The sequence below is a fragment of the Triplophysa dalaica genome, chromosome 19, assembly GCF_015846415.1.
Source record: "Triplophysa dalaica isolate WHDGS20190420 chromosome 19, ASM1584641v1, whole genome shotgun sequence".
Taxonomy (NCBI): domain Eukaryota; kingdom Metazoa; phylum Chordata; class Actinopteri; order Cypriniformes; family Nemacheilidae; genus Triplophysa; species Triplophysa dalaica.
This window is the reverse complement of record NC_079560.1, coordinates 17,087,766-17,106,757: the sequence shown is the minus strand read 5'-3', so window position 1 is coordinate 17,106,757 and position 18,992 is coordinate 17,087,766. Positions and strand designations below refer to the sequence as shown.

The 18,992-nt window shown below is 34.9% G+C and overlaps 1 protein-coding gene and 1 long non-coding RNA gene across 7 annotated transcripts; one reads left to right on the top strand and one right to left on the bottom strand.

Annotated features, from left to right (window-relative positions):
• The first annotated feature begins 1,337 nt into the window (after positions 1-1,337).
• On the top strand, positions 1,338-2,093 carry LOC130407393 (uncharacterized). The gene is made up of 3 exons (XR_008904618.1): positions 1,338-1,461; positions 1,596-1,738; positions 1,907-2,093. It is a non-coding gene; the product is annotated as an uncharacterized LOC130407393 (long non-coding RNA).
• A 4,042-nt stretch (positions 2,094-6,135) lies between these two features.
• Positions 6,136-18,119, bottom strand: pecam1b (platelet and endothelial cell adhesion molecule 1b). Of its 6 annotated transcripts, none has more exons than XM_056732072.1 (16): positions 17,980-18,119; positions 17,836-17,853; positions 15,337-15,633; positions 14,979-15,257; positions 14,630-14,896; positions 13,260-13,529; positions 12,672-12,947; positions 12,214-12,492; positions 11,039-11,140; positions 10,925-10,955; positions 10,614-10,690; positions 9,101-9,145; positions 8,898-8,975; positions 8,525-8,578; positions 8,406-8,428; positions 6,136-6,385 (listed from the first exon to the last, which is right to left on the bottom strand). In XM_056732072.1, exons 1-16 carry the CDS (start codon positions 18,044-18,046, stop codon positions 6,326-6,328), a joined length of 2,223 nt encoding a protein of 740 aa, XP_056588050.1. In that variant the 5' UTR covers positions 18,047-18,119; the 3' UTR covers positions 6,136-6,325. The 6 variants fall into 6 exon arrangements, 3 of the variants coding, with proteins under 3 accessions (XP_056588050.1, XP_056588051.1, XP_056588053.1); XM_056732073.1 differs by having other exon boundaries at positions 17,836-17,850; XR_008904759.1 differs by having other exon boundaries at positions 6,322-6,385; positions 8,898-8,971.
• Positions 18,120-18,992: the final 873 nt, after the last annotated feature.

Here is an 18,992-nt window from a genome sequence, read left to right as displayed (position 1 = left end):
ACACACCTAATGCAGCGATCGTATCCATTCCTTTCCGCACCAAAGAGAACAGCCGCGCTGGAGAATGCTCAGTCAGTCCTGAAGAGGACTTTTAGATAAATCTCACACCCTCGGAACTGCCGAGACGCCCAGGGGAAGGTCGCTGCAGGTAGGGACGATCCGCTGCTACACGTCGTAGATCCGGCAGTAGAAGAAGACGAAGAATTCATTGAATTCGTTCAGTTCGTAGTCATGAGCGAAGGCTCTGAAGAACAAAAGGTAAATGAATGCTGCACGCCGGCTTCCTTTTATACCGGATATCCGGGGGCGGAGCCCGGCATGCAAATTTCATTCGCCAAATTTCATTGGCCTTTTCTATAGTAGTCAGAGTTGATTGGTTCTCAAGGGCGAACCCCATCTGTCGTTCTCGACACAACGTCGAGAGACCGACAGAAAGGGAACCTTATTGTTCTTCATATTCACTCTTTTGACATCTAATGCCTTCTGTGTCTTATCCTGAAGTGCATTTATCTGTGATGAGAACAGTGACTGTGAACTATGGTGACCTGCTGTACCACAGTCACTGTTCTCATCACAGATAAATGCAGACCTCAAGCGAGTTTCCAAATCAGCAACTTATAAGTCTGATAATCAACAAGATCTTATCTACACACGCTATTGCTCCACTCATGACTCGCAGGTCACCCCGCTGCACACGTCGGATCATTTCCTAATCACTCTTGATCTCGACCTAACCCCCCAGACACTACACATGCCTCCCCACTGGTCACATTCCGACGCAACCTACGTACACTCTCTCCCTCCCGCTTATCCTCTGCGGTCTCTGCCACACTCGCTCCTTCTGAACAGCTCTCTCTCTTGGACACCAACACCGCTACTGACCCTCTCTGCTCTACACTTACTTCCTGCTTGGACAGCTTATGCCCCCTTTCATCTAGCCCATCTCGTGCATCCCCTTCTGCCCCCTGGTTATCTGATGTTCTGCGCGAGCATCGCGCCACGCTCAGGTCTGCTGAGAGAAAGTGGCTCAAATCTAAAGAATCCACTGACCTCAGTCTCTCCTCTCTTCCTTCTCTGCTGATGTCTCCTTTACAAAGACTCAATACTACCATGTTAAAATCAACAACTCGCCTAACTCTCGTACTCTCTTTAAAACCTTCTCTGCTCTTCTTTGGCTGCTTCGAACAATGCACATTGTGAAAACCGCTATTTAAACAAACATGAATTGAATTGAATTCTTTGCCCGCCTTCCCCCTCACCTGCATCGAACTTAACAGCTGATGAGTTTGCGTCTTTCTTTGTAAATAAAACTACCACTGTCAGCAGTCAGTTCTCTGTGCTGCCGCCTCTTGATCACTCCCTAACCCCAGACACATGCTTGCAAAGATAGTAGCACTTCTTGTGGAACAGCAGACTCCAGTCAAAGACAGACTCCCTGAGGCCACCAAAAAGGAAAACAAAGTAAGGCTGTGTATTATTTCATTCTTTAACATTTTTCTAACATGTCATTGTACTTTTGTACAATTTCAACTGAATCTGTAACAATTTGAAAATGATATGTTTCTAATTGGTCTTGTATGTACTGTACATTCAAGGCACTTGATCTTGGATTATTTAGTGGAGTGGATGTGAAGACACAGTCTGGTGTATGAAGCTGGCAATAAAAAAAACCCAGGCCAAAACTGTGAACTGGAGAGCTGTACATGGGAAAATAGGATTCCCAATTTTGTTGTAATTGGTAAGCGCTTTGCAATAGGAGCCTGGAACTCGTAAATCTACAAAAGAATATTAATATTAAATGTAAAACTCTTAGTCCTAATAGTGTATTATAGTGTGAAATGTCTCTAATTATTATGCATTTTATTTAATCACATTTTTAACTTGTATTTGTATGCTTTTATTCTAGAGGCTGTAAAAAGTCCTTCATGTGCACAGATGACTGAGCTGGAGGTCAAAAACAGTTCCTAAACCTGGGTATCATCTAATTGTTTTCATCTTCTACAGTATTGTTTGTAATTAATTTGACTAATATATATTTGCACCTCTGTAAACATATTTTTTTTGTCTTTAACTTCTCTTGTTTGTTTATTGGTTTCTTTTATTATATTTTTTATGCACTAAATCTTTTACATTGTTTTAATTTAATCCCTAATATATGAATTTAGTGCTCAGCTTATCTGTTGCTACCAGTACTTTACTGTACATTTATGTGGAAATGTTTTACAGTGCATGACACCTCAAATTTTAAATACGATTTTTTTACATGGAACAACCACTTAAATTCTTGAGACTTAGAGAGTTGTAAACACAAAGACACTTAACAGAAAAAATGTTGCTTACCTGAACTCGATTTGAATGTATTAACTGAAGTATTCTTCTGTTATGTATTTTATCATGTACAGGCAGAGATGTGCATAGCATGCCCTATAAATTCTATAAAGAATTTTACTTACATTTTTTAACACTTTGAACCTGAAACAATAAAGAATGACATTGTTATGCAAGTGATTATTTTCTACCACTTTTTGTTATGAAACACATTTCGTTTGATAACTAGCACAAAATAATGCACTGTAAAAAGGATTTGTGAACTTAACATAAGACAAGTAATATTGTTGCTTTAAATGAGTTAAGTTATGGCCACCAAAAAAAAACAGGTCTATTATGGTCAGTTTTCAATTTCTTTTGAGCATTGAAAATGTTGCACATACAATTTTTTATTACAATTTACTTTAGACATACAGTCATGAAAAATCAACATTCGAAATTGGGAAAAAATATTATCATTTGCTAGTCTCCTTTATGCCATATATTTCAAGCGTGAAAATTTAAAATAATGTTTTTCGTCACTTACCCAATTAATTAAGATTAAGTTGATTTCACTTAACTTTACTTTGCACAGCTATATAATCTTAGTTTCCCTAACTAATATTTTTGCTCCCTGAGATCGAACCAATAGCATTTTATTATAGTTTCAGTTTATTTGATATACATTTAACATTGTTTTTAATAAATATAACATGTCTGGGTATTGTGACCAGTCTTCCAATTTGATTAGATTGTTATTTATATGGATTTGATTACTATAACAATTATGTTTCGATTTTATATAGATTAGTTAATCATAGATTGGTTCATCACTATTTCATTGAAAATGTTTGTATATCAAACATTGCATTCATTATCACAGATTAATTCTATAATTTACACCCGGCTACTGAGCAATATTATGATACTAAACATTTATATTAACAATAGATCCACACAATTGTTATGAATTACTTTATAGCAGAGATGGGAACAAGTCACACATGGTCAAGTCCAAGCAAGTCTCAAGTCTTGACCATCAAGACTCGAGTCAAATCTCAAGTCACAGTTTAGACAAATCAAGCAAGTCAAGTCAAGTCAAGGGTTCACCCTAAGCAAGTCAAGTCGAGTCCTGATAAATTTCAAGTCATGTCAAGTCAGTACTAAAATAAATAGAGGTTAATTTTTTCGATATATGTTTATTTTTGCACAGAAAAGATGAACTTATATACATACATTATGTGTCTTATTCACATTGCTATATATGAATCATATGCATATCTGTGCAACATTAATATCTGAAAATAAAAGTGTTGCTTACACAAAAGAAATCCAGTTTGAAATGTATAATACAATCTAATTCAATGTAATTGAAACGATCTACACATAAATGGAAATACTTGTATCTGACAGAATGACTTTTATACAGGCTATAACGCTTATAAACTAAGTATTGTGACTGAAAATCTGCCTATTATATGTTTTAAATATATGATGCTGTAATACTTGTGCTGTCCATTAAAGTGCACAGTAGGCCTAAGGAATTTGCATCTAGTTTATTGACTTCGATCTTGAATCTTGTTTATCAAAATGAACGGATCTTTTTAATTTCGGCAGAATATAAATAAAGTGTATGTTAATATAGCCCAGTGATGAAGTTATTATGCTTAATCGTCATCTCTCCGGTGAACGCGCAATATGCACGTTTCATACGTTATACATAATCTGAGAATATTTGTTTTCTATTTGAACTGGTTTCATTATTTTACAGCACAAAACGTTTTGTTGTTATTGTGAGTATAAATAAAAAATGTAGACAGTTAACAGATTCGAACTATTAATTTATTCTCGTCAGTATGACCGAAAAGTTTTTAAAGAGTTATTTAAGTGCAAGTGATCTCACCGTCGTCCATGTCAGCTGGTCATGCAGTATATAATGTATGTATCCACACACAGTCCACACAAACACTTGAACATGCGCGCATTTAATATAGACATTAGCCTACATGTAATAAAGAGAAGCCCTTCTTTATTTTAAGATGATTTTAATGTTTTAAGAAAATAAAAATTCGGGCTACGCCGATGTTCATCCCTATGTCATTAATGTCACGTAAGCCTCAAACATTGCGTGAACTGCGTTGGGTCCACAGCAACGTCGCCACGCGACACAATTGACCTTCTATTTAGTAGCCTCCGATATTGCTAATTTGGTAACAATGGGTTTTCGGAGTAACGGTGTCCTTATCCATATAGATATACATTACGAACTGAGAAGTGTTTTTGTTGAATGAGAAGATTTATATTTATTTCCACACAAATCCCAGACAATTACTCCACGTCATATGGGCAATTAAATGTTTTATTATACATGCTGCAGTTTGTTCTGGGAAAAAAACAATTAGTATTTTACAAAATAATAGGCTACTTTTAATCTATAGCCCAGGGCACGTTCAGGTTATTTTGAGAATGCTCACATTTTAAAAGATATGACAGCAAGAATGAGATTTATAAATATTCAATGTTTGAAATCAGATGCTTTCTTCTGAGTATGATATTTTAGAAAAGAAAAATGGGCTTCAACTCACTCATTCGTTGAAGTGGGATGTCATCTAGCCCCCTACATTCAGGTTTTTTTGACAGTCAAGACACCTGCAATACCCTTAATGAATATGTGATGGTTTAAATGCAATCTGGTTTTCTGGGGGTGATATTTAAAAAAAGACAAATCCGAATGGGTTCCAACTCCGTTATTTGTTAAAGACGGATGTCATCTTGTACGTTCAGTTTTTTTTTTGAGAACATTGATTTTCTGCAAGTTAAGACAGCTGGAATGGTATATATGAATTTACAATTGTAGGATGAAATGGGGTCTTCTAGGGGTGATATTTCAAGACAGACACATCAAAGTGGGTTCTAACTCTATTATTCGTTAAAGAGGGATATCATATAGCCCTCTACATTCAGGTATTTTTGAGTACATTGATTTTTTTAAGTTATGACAGCTGCCAAGAGATTCATCAATATACCATGGTTAATATACCATGCGGTTTTCTGAGGATGAAAATCATCATCATTTATATTATACTTATATTATAGAGGGACATTTTGAGTCTCTTTATTTACCAAAAAATAAATAAACATAAATAAATTAGACAGAATTAGTCAGATATAACAAAAAAGGAAAGAGATAAAAAAACATATTTCAAAATAACCACACCAGCAAAGCACACCAGCGAATTGTGCATCATTGAAACATTACTTATACATAAACTTGCAAATGATCATCTAAGCCAAGTCATCAACTAGTTTGTAGTACAAGCAGGTGAGAGGAGAGAGATATGGGGAGAGAGAGAGAGAGAGTGTGTGAGAGAGAGAGAGAGAGAGACATCTACATGCGAAACCTTTGAAAGCTAACGTTAGTAAAATACAAAGCATGTTACATTGGCGCGTGACCAAAAATGAAATGAATGCAAACAAATACAAAAAAAATAGATTTCAAGGAATTTGAGTATGTCTACAATGTCAAAATGTTCGCCATGCTGTTCATTTAAATACAAAGCCCGTGACACTGAAGGGGAGGAGCTTAAAATGTCATTTTTCGGCGAATTTACTTATTGAGCTTGCGAAAAGGAGCTAGAGTCAGCCACGTAAGGGAAATGTACTTATTGTCCTTTCTTACATGCTTCTATAAATTGTCCAAAAAAGCCGTAGACAAATGAGTTTAAAAAATAATAAATATGAATAATTAATGAATAATAGGCATTCACTTATTTAGAGCTTGAAATTTGAGTTTGTTTTTAGCAACAAAATATTAAACACACAAACAGAATAAGTCAAACAAATTCAATCAACTTTAATAAAAAGGTAATAGCACAAAATAATTTAATTTTACTTAAACTTGTGAAAGCATGTTGTTTTTAGAACAAACTGTACATAGTGTGAAAGTGGAGGATAGAAGGTTTTGGCACATATAGGCAACATCAATCCCCAGAAAAGGTTTTGAGGCAACGGAAATCTGCTAATCCACAGGTTCGGGAAGTTGGTCAAGGTTGATTTTAACATATTCTTGAATTTCTTGCTACAAAACAGAGAAATGTACACAAATTACTTGTTATCACCGGCATTCATTCATCTCCATTTCATTTTAGTAAATTGAATCATCTTTGATAATTGCCACATACTAAATAAAGTTTAGTACTAGCTGTTAAACACCTAAATCCTGTTGGTACAAGACAATGACGTAATAAATAGTTAACTTTGTTGTGAACATTTATTTTTTCACCATACTAATTAGTTCAGAACGTTACTCTTAATCAAATTATATTTGTATAATCTTCTGCTCATATACTTTTATTCTATGTTTCAATGTCAGTACATTTACCTAGTATAGCCCGTTTCATTGGATGCGCTCGACCCCCAGTTAACTTCCGGTTTGTGTTGGGCTCTAATAATATACCTACTTATAATTAATTTAATTCATGTTCATGTTAGTTTCTATTATTGTTTTACTGTGAAATAATTGTATTAAATAAACGATTTGTTGAATTTTGCTGTATCTTTATTTTATTAAAATAATTTGTTGAATGGGTCCTGTAGTTTGGTCGCATTTAAACAAACCGTATGGTACATTGACATCTAGCGGTTCAGATTGGTATCGCTGTCTAAATTAAAAATATTGGAGGGACACGGTTCTTCTCGGTTTCTTTTGATTGTTATCAGAAATAATCTAAGGGCACTCTTTTGTTTGTGAATGTGTACCAGAAGTTAAATTGGGGGTCACAAAAGTGCGCATACGTAGTAAAGTTTGTTTATGTTGTTAAGATGAAACCGTCTCTATATAAGGTGGTACAGTGTAGTTCTCAATACGCTTCAAACAATACGTTTTTTTTTCATAATTTACACATTCATATATACCTACAGTACATATCAACATAGAATTTGAATGATCATGACAGAATGACAGTTATGTACTGTATTTTAACAGTCGCATCATGCACCTGAAGTGGTTCAACCAGAGGAGATGATTTATTATTTAGAAGCTTTAAAGTCACCATGAAATCAAACTGGAAAGTGTTTTTCACAATGTTGCAGTGATAATTATAAATTATTTATCCCTCGACACCATTCATTTTAGTAATTTGCTCTTGTAATCTTCAATCAAAAACATTAAGCTCATCTCTCCCTCTCAACAACAACTCTTCACCACATGACGTGAGCAACAAAAAAAGAGGTAGGACTATAGGCTACTGACTGGGCAATGGCCAGGCATTTTAGCCCTCCTCTCCCGGCCCCATTTACGACAAACCAATCAAAAAGGCAGGGAAAAATAAAGCCACGCCCTATATTTTTTCTAATTTCAGTAGCCATTTCATTCGAAAATACATCATGACATGGAAGACACGCAAATTCCGTTTCATAATGAATTTAAAACATAGACTTGATTTTGTTATCGGGCCACTATATATAATTAATGACCATTTATGGGACGATACTGTTACTGATACTTTATTCACTAAACTTGATTGTTCAGTAAACAAAACTCAGAAGTGCTTTCTTACAGTGTAGTCGTGCAATTTGAATGATTTAGTCATTCAGTCTTGTAGTTTGGCATAGATTTTTTTTCTCTGGTCTTTAACCAGGTTTATGAGGTCACTGTGTTTATGTAAACTCTGGCACACTGCTCAGGCGGCAATGTCTTCTATTTTTTCCATCAGGAAAGTCTGACTGGTGTTTCCCTTTTCCCTTACTGAAGCCATATTCCACAAAACACACACACAATCAGTCTCCCACTACCGAAGGTCACCATGGATTCAACAGTATTTCTTTGGGGCAGTTTTGAAATTTGGTAGGAGGAAACTGGTGCTAACCACCTAGTGCCACTTTCTTTAATTATTTAACATAAAGCAATTACACTAATACAATTTTAAGTAGCTTAACTGCTTGCTGTAAATTCTGTTAATCAGTCATACATGTGTATACAGTATAATATATTATTTAATATTATGTTTTGGCATACTGAGAGGCAGCATTCTCTTGTTCAGCAGGATGGACAAAATGTTAAAGGTTATAGCATGAGTGGATGTTGCAATGTTACTTACATGGTTTAAGTGTTCAGGAGCCCCTATTTAAAACAGTCAGAATTATAATAAGAGTGGCATCACAATGTAACAATGCTAATTCATGTATTTTGTAGCATGAGATACTATGTTGTTAATACCTTGAGAAGTCTGTAGCTCACTGTACACAGTGTCTGTGCCTTTTCTTAGAAGAACTAAAACAAAAGAGCAAGTGATATCAATATTGTAGATACGCTTTTTTTAAAAGTGTATAAAATAACAGCATTTTCATGTAATTCTGGAAGAGATAAGTGCTGTAAATCTCTTCTGGAGAAATGCAATCAGCTCAGCCCTTCCTGTTTATAAAATGTCTCAGTAGAAAATAACCCCTGTAATTAAAACCTAAGTCATTTGATATTTTGCTGATTTAGACCCCACCCAAAAGTCACTTTTCTTTGACCAGTTCACGCATGGCAGGAAATCATAATCTTTCTCTTAAAAGGGCAAAAGGGATGAGAGAGAAAGAGAACTTGCTTCGTGCAGGATCTAGATGCTGTGGATGAACCACCTCTGTGTACTCCACATCACCTGCGTTCGATGACCCTGCACTTTCTTGATCAGCAACATATAGTAAACACAAAGATTAAATGTTTTTAGTGTATTTTTTACTACAATAAATTTGATTGTATTATATGATTGGGGAACACTTAGGAACTTTCATTCAAGTAATGACTTACCTAGGGGTCTTTCACTCCAAACACTCTCTTTGTCTTTGACCCTCACTAAAAAAACACAGAAAAAAAATGTATCAGCCCAAACCCATCTGAATTCAAGTTGCTTAAACTCATCTCAAACCAGTGAATGTGTAGCTGAATATTTTGATTCCTTATTAAATCTATAGATAGCCACTATGTAAAATACAAACTATTAGATTAATTAGTTTAGTGACATCTCTATAAACTAACAGTGACACATTATATTGTGTCATTTTTTCCTTCTTTAATAGCAATTCCTGAATCTGGGGGCTCTATTCAGACATTGGATCTCAAGAAAACAGTTTAGCCTGGACATGGGTCATTGTGCCAATAATGTAATAGCATGATATTTTTATGTACTAATTTTACTATAAATATTTAAAGAAAACAATTGTGTATTAAGGAATCTATTTAGAAAATCAGAAACATGAATATTTATGTAAATATCTAGTCCAAACATGTTAAAATACACAAAAATATGAAGACGTTTAAATAAAGTTTGACAAACAAATTCCGAAAAGATATGTTTCAAAAAGCATTTTATTAGCCTTTAAGTGCCGATTAAATGTATTTTTTCTGCTAAACCAGAATATATAGACACATCATTTTATGGATTATTGTATTTTACAGTACATGAAGCTTTAACATAGATGCCTTTAGTTTACAATCAACAATGGACATGAATTAACAAACACATAGCAATGGAAGCAAAAGCAAATATACTATGCAAGCAAACCAGCATAGAATAAGTAACAGCGGTAAACAGATGATTTAGACATTATGACAAGAAAGCTTGACAGTACGTATTAGTACAGACAACAGAGTCATATGAGAAAAAAGTATAGAAATAAGAAAAAAAAAGGAAAATTATAATACTTGGTATTATTGCAACTTTTTCAGTAAGGTTTACATTGAAAAATCTAAATTATAATCATTGTCTGTATAGGTTTGAAATCAAGATGTTTTGTTTATAGTACTATGAAGTGTGTGTATAATTTTTTGATAAGATATATTAGCAATATTAGCTGAAGATAAAACATTTCACTGAAGATTATAATCGGTTTCTGAATGGAATGTAGCTTGTGCCTTTCTCAGTGCTTTATGTGAAGACAGTGTATGAAATATGATACTTCACTGAGAGTCAATTAGCATGATAGATATCAACTGGACACTCAATTTTATCTTATGGTAATGGACCAAATAAAGGTAATGTAAATATAAAAACAGAGACATTTTTAATGTGCAGAATTTGCAATAATACCAAAACATGGATGATATGTATGTTAGCATTACTAACTGAGACGAAATGAAAGAGTCTTTAGGACTGTATTCGTAACGTCTACCTATAGCCTATAAAATAATGTCAGCAGTCTCACATTGAGTGATTTGTTCAGACTGTAGAATCTGCAGGTAACATTGATGACCAGCACAGATTTATTAAGTATAAATGCGGTGAATGGGGATTGGACAAACAAATAAACAAAAATATGACTACCTGTGTCAGCGCTATAATGAGTATCATTGATGAGATTCAGGGTTAAAATCTCATCAGATTTAGGGCTTGCAGGCTTTCTGAGAAACGGCAAGAGAAAAATCATCAACTGGAAAATATATTCTGTTCGTTTTATCCTATTAGTGTATTTATTAAAGATTATGGTGGTCTTGCATAATTAATTGACAATAGATTTGTTTGTTTAGGGACCACAATATAACTTCTACGGGCATGGTCGTAGACGTGTAGTCTTAACTAATTACATAAACTGGCTAAGGACTTGATCTCAATACCAATTTAAGCAACAAACTCACACTGATAGTTTGGCAGGCATCTCTCTTTTACCTGTCACAGAGAGAAAAGATGAAGAGTTCACAGGTCAAGCCTGTGTGCAATTTGTGATGCAGGGGGACTGTAGGTCTCTCTACCTTGCTTGGCCTTGTAGTACATCATGAAGAAAAGGACCAGCAGGGCTACTAACAGCATGCTGAATGTAGCAATCAAGGCCTTTTTCCACATTGCTAGGCTCACTAGTGTAATAAAATGATAAAAAAATCACATTATTAAATATTTCAAAGGACAAACTTATTTGAACTTTATGTATCGCTTTTAACAATTTTCCATTGTTGAAAAGCAGAAAAGGCATTGTAGAACAAACGGTAGAATATGGTCTTCATATAGGCAAATTTGTGAAAGAAAATGTTTTATACAAATGCCTAGACAAAAATATTTGTGGGCTAGAAAACTAAACTACATCAAGATATAGCCAAAAAAGTTCGATAACACTTGCCTTGAAGCATGTTATATTATGTATAAAGCATTATAAATAGTTATTAAAGTGTAAAATGCATTATAATTCTTAATAATGTGTGTTGTAATGCATTACATGTAGTTGTAAAGAATTATAACCAATTTAAAATGTGTAGTGTAACAATGAATTGCTAAGTATTATAATGCATTAACTGTAATAATTTTTTTTTATAAGGCATTACAATGCATTAAAAGGTGCATTACAATCTTTTAAAACTACTTTTATAATGCATTATACATACATGCTTCAAAGAAAGTGTTACCAAAAGTTCATTTTCCCTGTTTAGAATATTTTACATCACAATAAAAGAAAAGTTTGTAATAATAAAGTATGAGCTCATAAACTGTCGATTTAATAATTAACTACAAAAACGCGATCCTGATCTCAAAGGAATTCGTAACTACTTTACGAGGTGGCTTCTGTCACGATGTGAATAGATTGTTTAACTCTCACTGGCGCGAAAGCAGATTGCAATAAAACTGAGATTGTACCAATTGTAGATTGTAGTTCTTTGTAGTTTTTCGTGTTAATTGTTGTCAGGTGTTCCTTTTTTGCCCGCTTGTTATCCCAGTGTATTTAAGCCCTTGTGTTTCAGTTGTTGGTTATCCGTCATTGTTTCTGTGTATTGGTTCATGTTTGTTTTGGATTATGTTTGCACCTTGATTCTTTTATTGTTTTGTACTTTGTTTATAAAAATCCACTGCACTTGGATCCGCTTCCTGCCTAGATTCCATTTTGTTTCACCAGTTTTACTATTTTTTTTTGAGAGTTTTTAAGAAAGCTGGATCTGACCTTTAAAAGTGATGGAGTCACTCTGGCTGGTTTCTTGAGCTTGGTTAAACGCCTCGCAGTAGTACGTTCCACTGTGCTGTCTGTTCACTTCTGTCAGTGTGTACGCGAAAGAATTACTTGAAACTGTGGCGGTATGAAGATGTGAGGAACTGCTGTTATAAAACCTAAAACTTATGGGTGGAGAGCCTTTCGGAATGCCACATATCAAAGTAACGTTATCACCCTCTTTGATGTCCCCTGGTACTGGAAGAACTGTGAGTAAGGGCTTCCCTACTGGAACTGAACATAAGAGAACAAGCCAACAATTTATTCATGAAGAAACTAATGAATGTCATAAAATCAGATGTTCAGCCATTGTTTTTTGCCAAAAACCCAAGTGTCTGAAGCCTTGAAATGACATTAAAAATCATATGTATGTATTGATAATGTTACAGTTTGCGCCTTTAATATCATCTTACCTATTACTGATGCATTAAGCCTTTCCCCTTTTTTGGGTGGGCCAGTATTCTTTGCTTCACACCAGTAACTACTGATTTCTGCAGGAGTTGATACCGTGGCCAAAAAGGAAGCCTCATTGTGAAGGCTGGACACCTCGGTCCAGTTCAGATTTAAGTGGTCCCTCTTTAGGGTGTAAGATATGGGCAGACTTCCATTCTCAGAATGGCAATAGATCCTAAATGGCTTACCCACAATAACAGGACCATCTACTCTGATCTCAGGCCTGGATACAAAAACTGTGAAAAAAATAATAAGTTATTCCTTCAAATAAAAGGATTTTCTGTAGCTTCCAATTTTACACTAGACATATGTTCTCTAATTCACTACAAAAGCCCCATCTTAAATGGAATGTGGACTGTTAAAATGTGCTTTTAAACGAACTGCATAAATGATTTTAAAACGCAGGAATTACAATATCAGAAAGTTTTATGGCATTAATGTTTTTTAATCGTATGAAAGCAGTAAACAAACTTTTTTTTTAATAAACTTAAATAAAGAATACAAATCTGGATGTTCAAAGACAGCTGAGACAGAAAGATATTGCCCACCTTTTGCTTCAAACACCAAACTCCAACTCTTCTTACTAATCGATTTCGCTTCAGCCTTGCACATGTATTTTCCATTGGTCTCTTTGCTTGCCGTGACACTGTAATTGCCCTCCCTGATAAGAAGTGCATCGTCTCTGAATATTGAGTACTTTATTTCATCACTTTGGATTCTTTCTGAGGCAAAGCTGTTGACTTGACAGGTGACAGTGATGCTTTCTCCCTCAAACACCTGAGCTGCACTTATGCTCAGAACTGGCACTGAGAAAAGTTCTGAGACAAAAATACAAAAAGTTATCAATTATCAAACAAACATAAACTTTCAGGTGCTTTAACAATGTGTTGCATCAGTAGGGCCCAGGTGCATAAAATTAGCCGCTAAGATAAGACAGCCGCTTAACAGCTATTCTCACAATCTAGGAATTAGTTGGGACTGATCAGTATTACTTTTCACGTTTCAATGAAAAGTTAATCTACCTTTTTTATGTAACTAATTTTAAGAAATTATGACCAGTCTTGAAGAAAACAATTTGATGACTAACATCTAAGACTAGTCAAGCAGTTTTATGCAACTGGCCACAGAGTGACATAAATATGAAAATTCTCTCATAAATTATTCATGCTATCGCAAACCTGTATGTAAGTTACTGTGCAACACGAAATATGTTTCAAAGTTCACACTTCTCTTTGTCATACAATGCAAGCAAAAAATGATTTTAAACAAGTTTGAGATTACATTTTAGATGCTGAAAATCTGTCCAGATCACAATTGCAACCAACGGCACCCTCCACCCCTCTCTCTACGAACCACATCTAAGATGTCATTGCGTATCCGTGTCTTTTCTGAAGGAGATAACATATTTAAAAAACGTGCTCTGTGGGGCTGTAGAGTTTATCCGTTTGGGACTACTGTAGACACAACATGCAGAGTATGTAGAGAGAAATATCTCATTCTTAAGTAATAAAAAGGTATTTTTACACCTCTGAAGACGTATTCATGTATACAATATTGCATTTCTGTCAATAGATCCTCCAAAAAATTTGACACAGCACCTTTAAGACTAATCCTAGACTAACATAAATCTTAGAGCTTTTTAAACTTTTACACAGCTTGCACTGACACATCTTAAAATACATCAGTGCCATTGTATTGTCATGCACACAAGTAATGTTTTTTTGTCTGTCAAGTATGTTAAAACGACTAGTCCTCGTACTGGCTTTATCTAATCCCTGTCCCAGAAAACGTCGCTGTGTGTCTCCTGTCAGAAATGATTTACAAAAACAAACCTGCACGTACATTATCTCTTTTTATAACCCTTCCGCACACACACACACACACACACACACACACACACTAATAAAAAATCTCTCACCTTTTACAGTTATGTTCACAGTGGAATACTTTTGTATAGCACCCATTTGTGAAATGCACTCATATTTCCCAGAGTCATTAGCCTTAACCTGCATGCTGTATTCGTTTTTTATCATGTTTTCGAGTGTGGTTGGTCCACGAACGAGAAAGATTCTGAGTTCTGAATTTTGCTGCTGAAGCATGTCCACAGTGCAGTTGAATCTTATATTGTCGCCCTCAGTAGCATCTGTTGATGGGCGTACTGTGATAACAGGTTTAATCTCCAACTCTGAATAGGAACAAAATTGAATTGGTTTTAACTTTCTTCCTCAATGAGCAAAACACTTATGACGAAATTACATTAAACATACCTTGAATGTTAACCTTGATCAAATTGCTGTTGTTAGAAAATATATTTGTTCTACCCAGGTTGATGAAATACTGGCAGGACAAATTCCCAGTTCCCCCAGGAAGAGACATTTTATGCTCAATTCGGTGTTCATGGCTGACCTCGCTGTGAAGTTCCTTAGATCCATTTTTAAAGAGGAATGTCAGCGAACCGATTTCACCCTCTGCTGAACAGGTAGCAGTTAAAGCAGTTCCTTCTGTTAACCTTATTTTATCCACTGTTAGAAGTGGTGTCTGTAGACCTGCAGGCACATCATTCAGAATAAGGATTTGGAAATGATGTCTCAGAAACCGGTAAAAGCTGAGAAACGTGTATCTTACCATTGACTGTTAGATTTTTAATACTGCTGTAATGTTCACGCTGATCAATGACCACGGCACATTTGTACATCGAAGAGTGACCCACTCTGGCATCTTTTATGAAGTAGGTTTGATTCGTAGCACTGGTCGAAAAGGTTTTTAATTGCTTGATGTAATCTTTGTAGAATATGTATGTGTAGTTGGGGTGAGACCCTTGGCTGTAGCTGATCTCTGCCTGGCAAGTGAGTGTAACATTTGTACCTCTTTGAACTTCACTACTAGGATTGATAAGGAGTTCCACATTTTTTGTGATGAAGTCTGATGGAAAAGAACATTTTATCAGTCAGAATGGGTAGTGGAATTTTCAACGGAGACGCCACAAAGCAACAGCGCCTTTAGAATAATACAAATTTCGATGATTTCTGTACGACAGATTTCTTCACATGTTTGCACTACTCACTCTTTAAACTAACTTACAAGTGACTTGTTCATACTCTAGCACCATTGTGGTTCACTGCAAGATAGCAAACAGGAAGGGCAGCCTTATCTGCCCACAGTACCCAAGCATATCAAGCATATCACAGTATAAAATTTGGGACAGGAAGGAAAACGCTTCGATTTTAAGAGCATCGTTTACTGTTCACACCCATTTACTCAATTCCCCGAGTGACAGCTGGGCAATTCCATTCAAATGTCAACCTTAAAATAAAACATCAAGTTTTTACCTAAGGTTTATACAATACTGAAAGTTCTTAAAGTTTATTTTTTTGCTCTTTTAAAGCATGGTTTTCCATGTCAGAAGATGAATTGTCAGATCCACAAAGGAACTGTCACATTCATAACACTGCATTTTCCTCATAAATAGGCACATGAAAATACAAATGAAATATAGTAACTATTTAATTTTCTATAAGGACTTTGAGCCATCCCATCTTTATTTGTTGAGTGTAGCTTACTTTTAATTCACAGAAATCCTACAAAGTATGTCGTCTCTTAAAGGCATACTCCACCCAAAAATGAAAATTCTGTCATGAATTACTCAACCTCAAGTTGTTCCAAAGCTCTATAAATTAAAGATATGATATGTAGAAGAATGTTAGCAACTGAGATTTCTGGGGTAGTCAAAAAATGGTAGTCAAACGAGCCTGTTGTATTCCTTAATTCTTCTAAATATCTTTCTTTCTTTTTGTATTATCAAACAAAGACATGTATACAGTTTTGGAACAACTTGACGATGAGTTATTCATGAAAGGATTTTCATTTTTGAGTGGACTATACCTTTAAGAACTTGCATCTTTTTTGTCACATCCGTAACGCATTACATTTTCCCTCTTCTAAAATGGAAAATGTGAGATAGAATGACATTTTTCTGATATCTGGACTCTGTTAGTAGGGGATTATTAAAATATTATCAGATGGTTCAATATGCTGGTAACATATACATTGTCTGAGAGTTTATATTTCAAGTCTTTAGTAAAAAAGTCACATCTATAACGCAGGAGCTCCCCACCAGTGTAACATGCTAAACTTAACCTAAAAGTGTTGTAAAGTGTAAAGTATTGTACGTGTAGCATAGCCTAAAATGAAGTTAGAAACTACATGGAATATTTGTGATTAAAAAATTCGTCAAAAAACTATCCAGCTACATTATCCATTCAAAGAAATAATTAGACTTTAAAAAAGTTTGTAAACAATGACATAGATGTTTTAGCATCATCAAATCCAAACTGACAATATTAATGTGCATAACTGCGACAATTTCTATTGCAAACAAATCTGACAATTGCTCTGTAGAGAATTAAAGAGATTAAAATAAAATAAAATAAAGACCCAGATAATACAGTATTTGAAAATAATGAATAATATTTAAATGTTGATGCGCTGAAAATAAATAAATGAAGAAAACTGAAATAAAAATCTATTAAACTTAGCAATATCAAAAATATACATAAATAATAAAATGACAAACATACATACAAAAATTGCGAAAACATTCAATGGACTAAAATGAACATGAAACTAAGAACTGCTAAAATAGAAGCCAATTATTAAGAATAATGAAACAATAAAAAAAAAGCAAAAAAAGCTTAAATAATGCATGCATGCATGTGACAAAAGCAAGGTTTTCTATCTTTGCTTGCCAGATGTACAGTAAGAGTAATATGTCAACAGAGAAGAATGTCACACGACTGATACAGTATTACTCATATTACTCACTCCTAAACCAGGACATGTGACGTGTTGATAAAAACAAATAGCATCTCACATTCAACATCCCCCAGAGTGTAACAATACAATATATTTAATTCATATTCATTTATAAATATGTTTTTTATAAGGATTTCTGGTTAATACATAATATTAAAATGTCCAGAATTCCTCTTTTAGTTACATAAGGAGTCAAACACATTAATATGCTGTGGCCAAATATATTTAACTCTGATGTTTTTAAAATAAATGTCTCAGTTGAAACGACTTAGTAAATGACTTAGTAAACTGTAAAATGAGCAGCATACGGACCTGCGTGGGCTTCATCTGCTGATGTCATTGAAGAGAATGATTTGTTTGGAAAGAAAAGAGGCAAAAATCAAAATAAATCCAAAACAACCTCACTATCGACATAAAGCAACACTGAATAACTAGAAGTCAAAGGTGTGTCCTTACAGGTGATGAGTAATAAGAGGAGGAGAAAGGTGCCCATCCTTAGAGAGGTCTGGATCTTCACCTGCATGACCGCGCACAAAACTCACTGTGCGTCTTACTGTCCGACAAAATCCAGTGAGGTAGAAGGGAGGAGCTGCATATGTGGGGCTTCACCTCGGCTTGGTTATCACTTCACACAGCTTTTGAACCCCTAATTTCACAGGATGTGAGGGTTGTTTCCTGAGGAAGTGAGGACTGCAACTGGAATGTTCACTCGGGCTGGATTTGTGATTGTCTGATGAGTTCTAGCTGGGTGGTGCAGAGGTGAACGTGCCAGTACTCTTCAGGTAAACACACTGACTTTTATTTGTGGTGGTGATCCACTTAAGCCTCACATGAGATGGAAAACAAGTATGTAAGTCAAATGAATAAATAAATAAATTACTTACCATAGAGTTTTGATTATTTTTCAGCCTGCATGATGATCTTTTTTTCTTCACCTCATGACAATGGTGGATCAACAGGAAGCAAACTTGCTTTTAAAAGAACAAAACAGAACTTAGTTTCGCTTGAATGAACAAAAGCAGGTGCATTTAAAATAAAAACGAACTGTATCATGAAAAAGATCTTTGCTTTTGTTTAGCAAAAAACTAAATATTCTCCAATAATGATGTAACATTACCCAGCAATGAGAAACTAGATTATAACACAGACTCAGTGAGACTCATAGTGAATTGAGTACATTAGGTTTAAAAATTAATTATACTTTCTTCAGTGGATGTGAAGAGAGAAATAAACGAGATGTTGAAGAGCACAGTAGGCTAACAAAGATCATACGTGGCACTGTAAAAGCAGGTAGTGTAACATCCTCATGTTATATCACATGGGGCGAACATTTCAACTTAAGAAGTGGCTTTGGGATTTTTTTCAGATGAATGTGGCTGTGTATGTAAAGCCATGTTCACACTCCACCAATTTTTCACACATACTGAAATCACAGCCTCAGTGTTAGTCCAACCTAACAGACACCATCT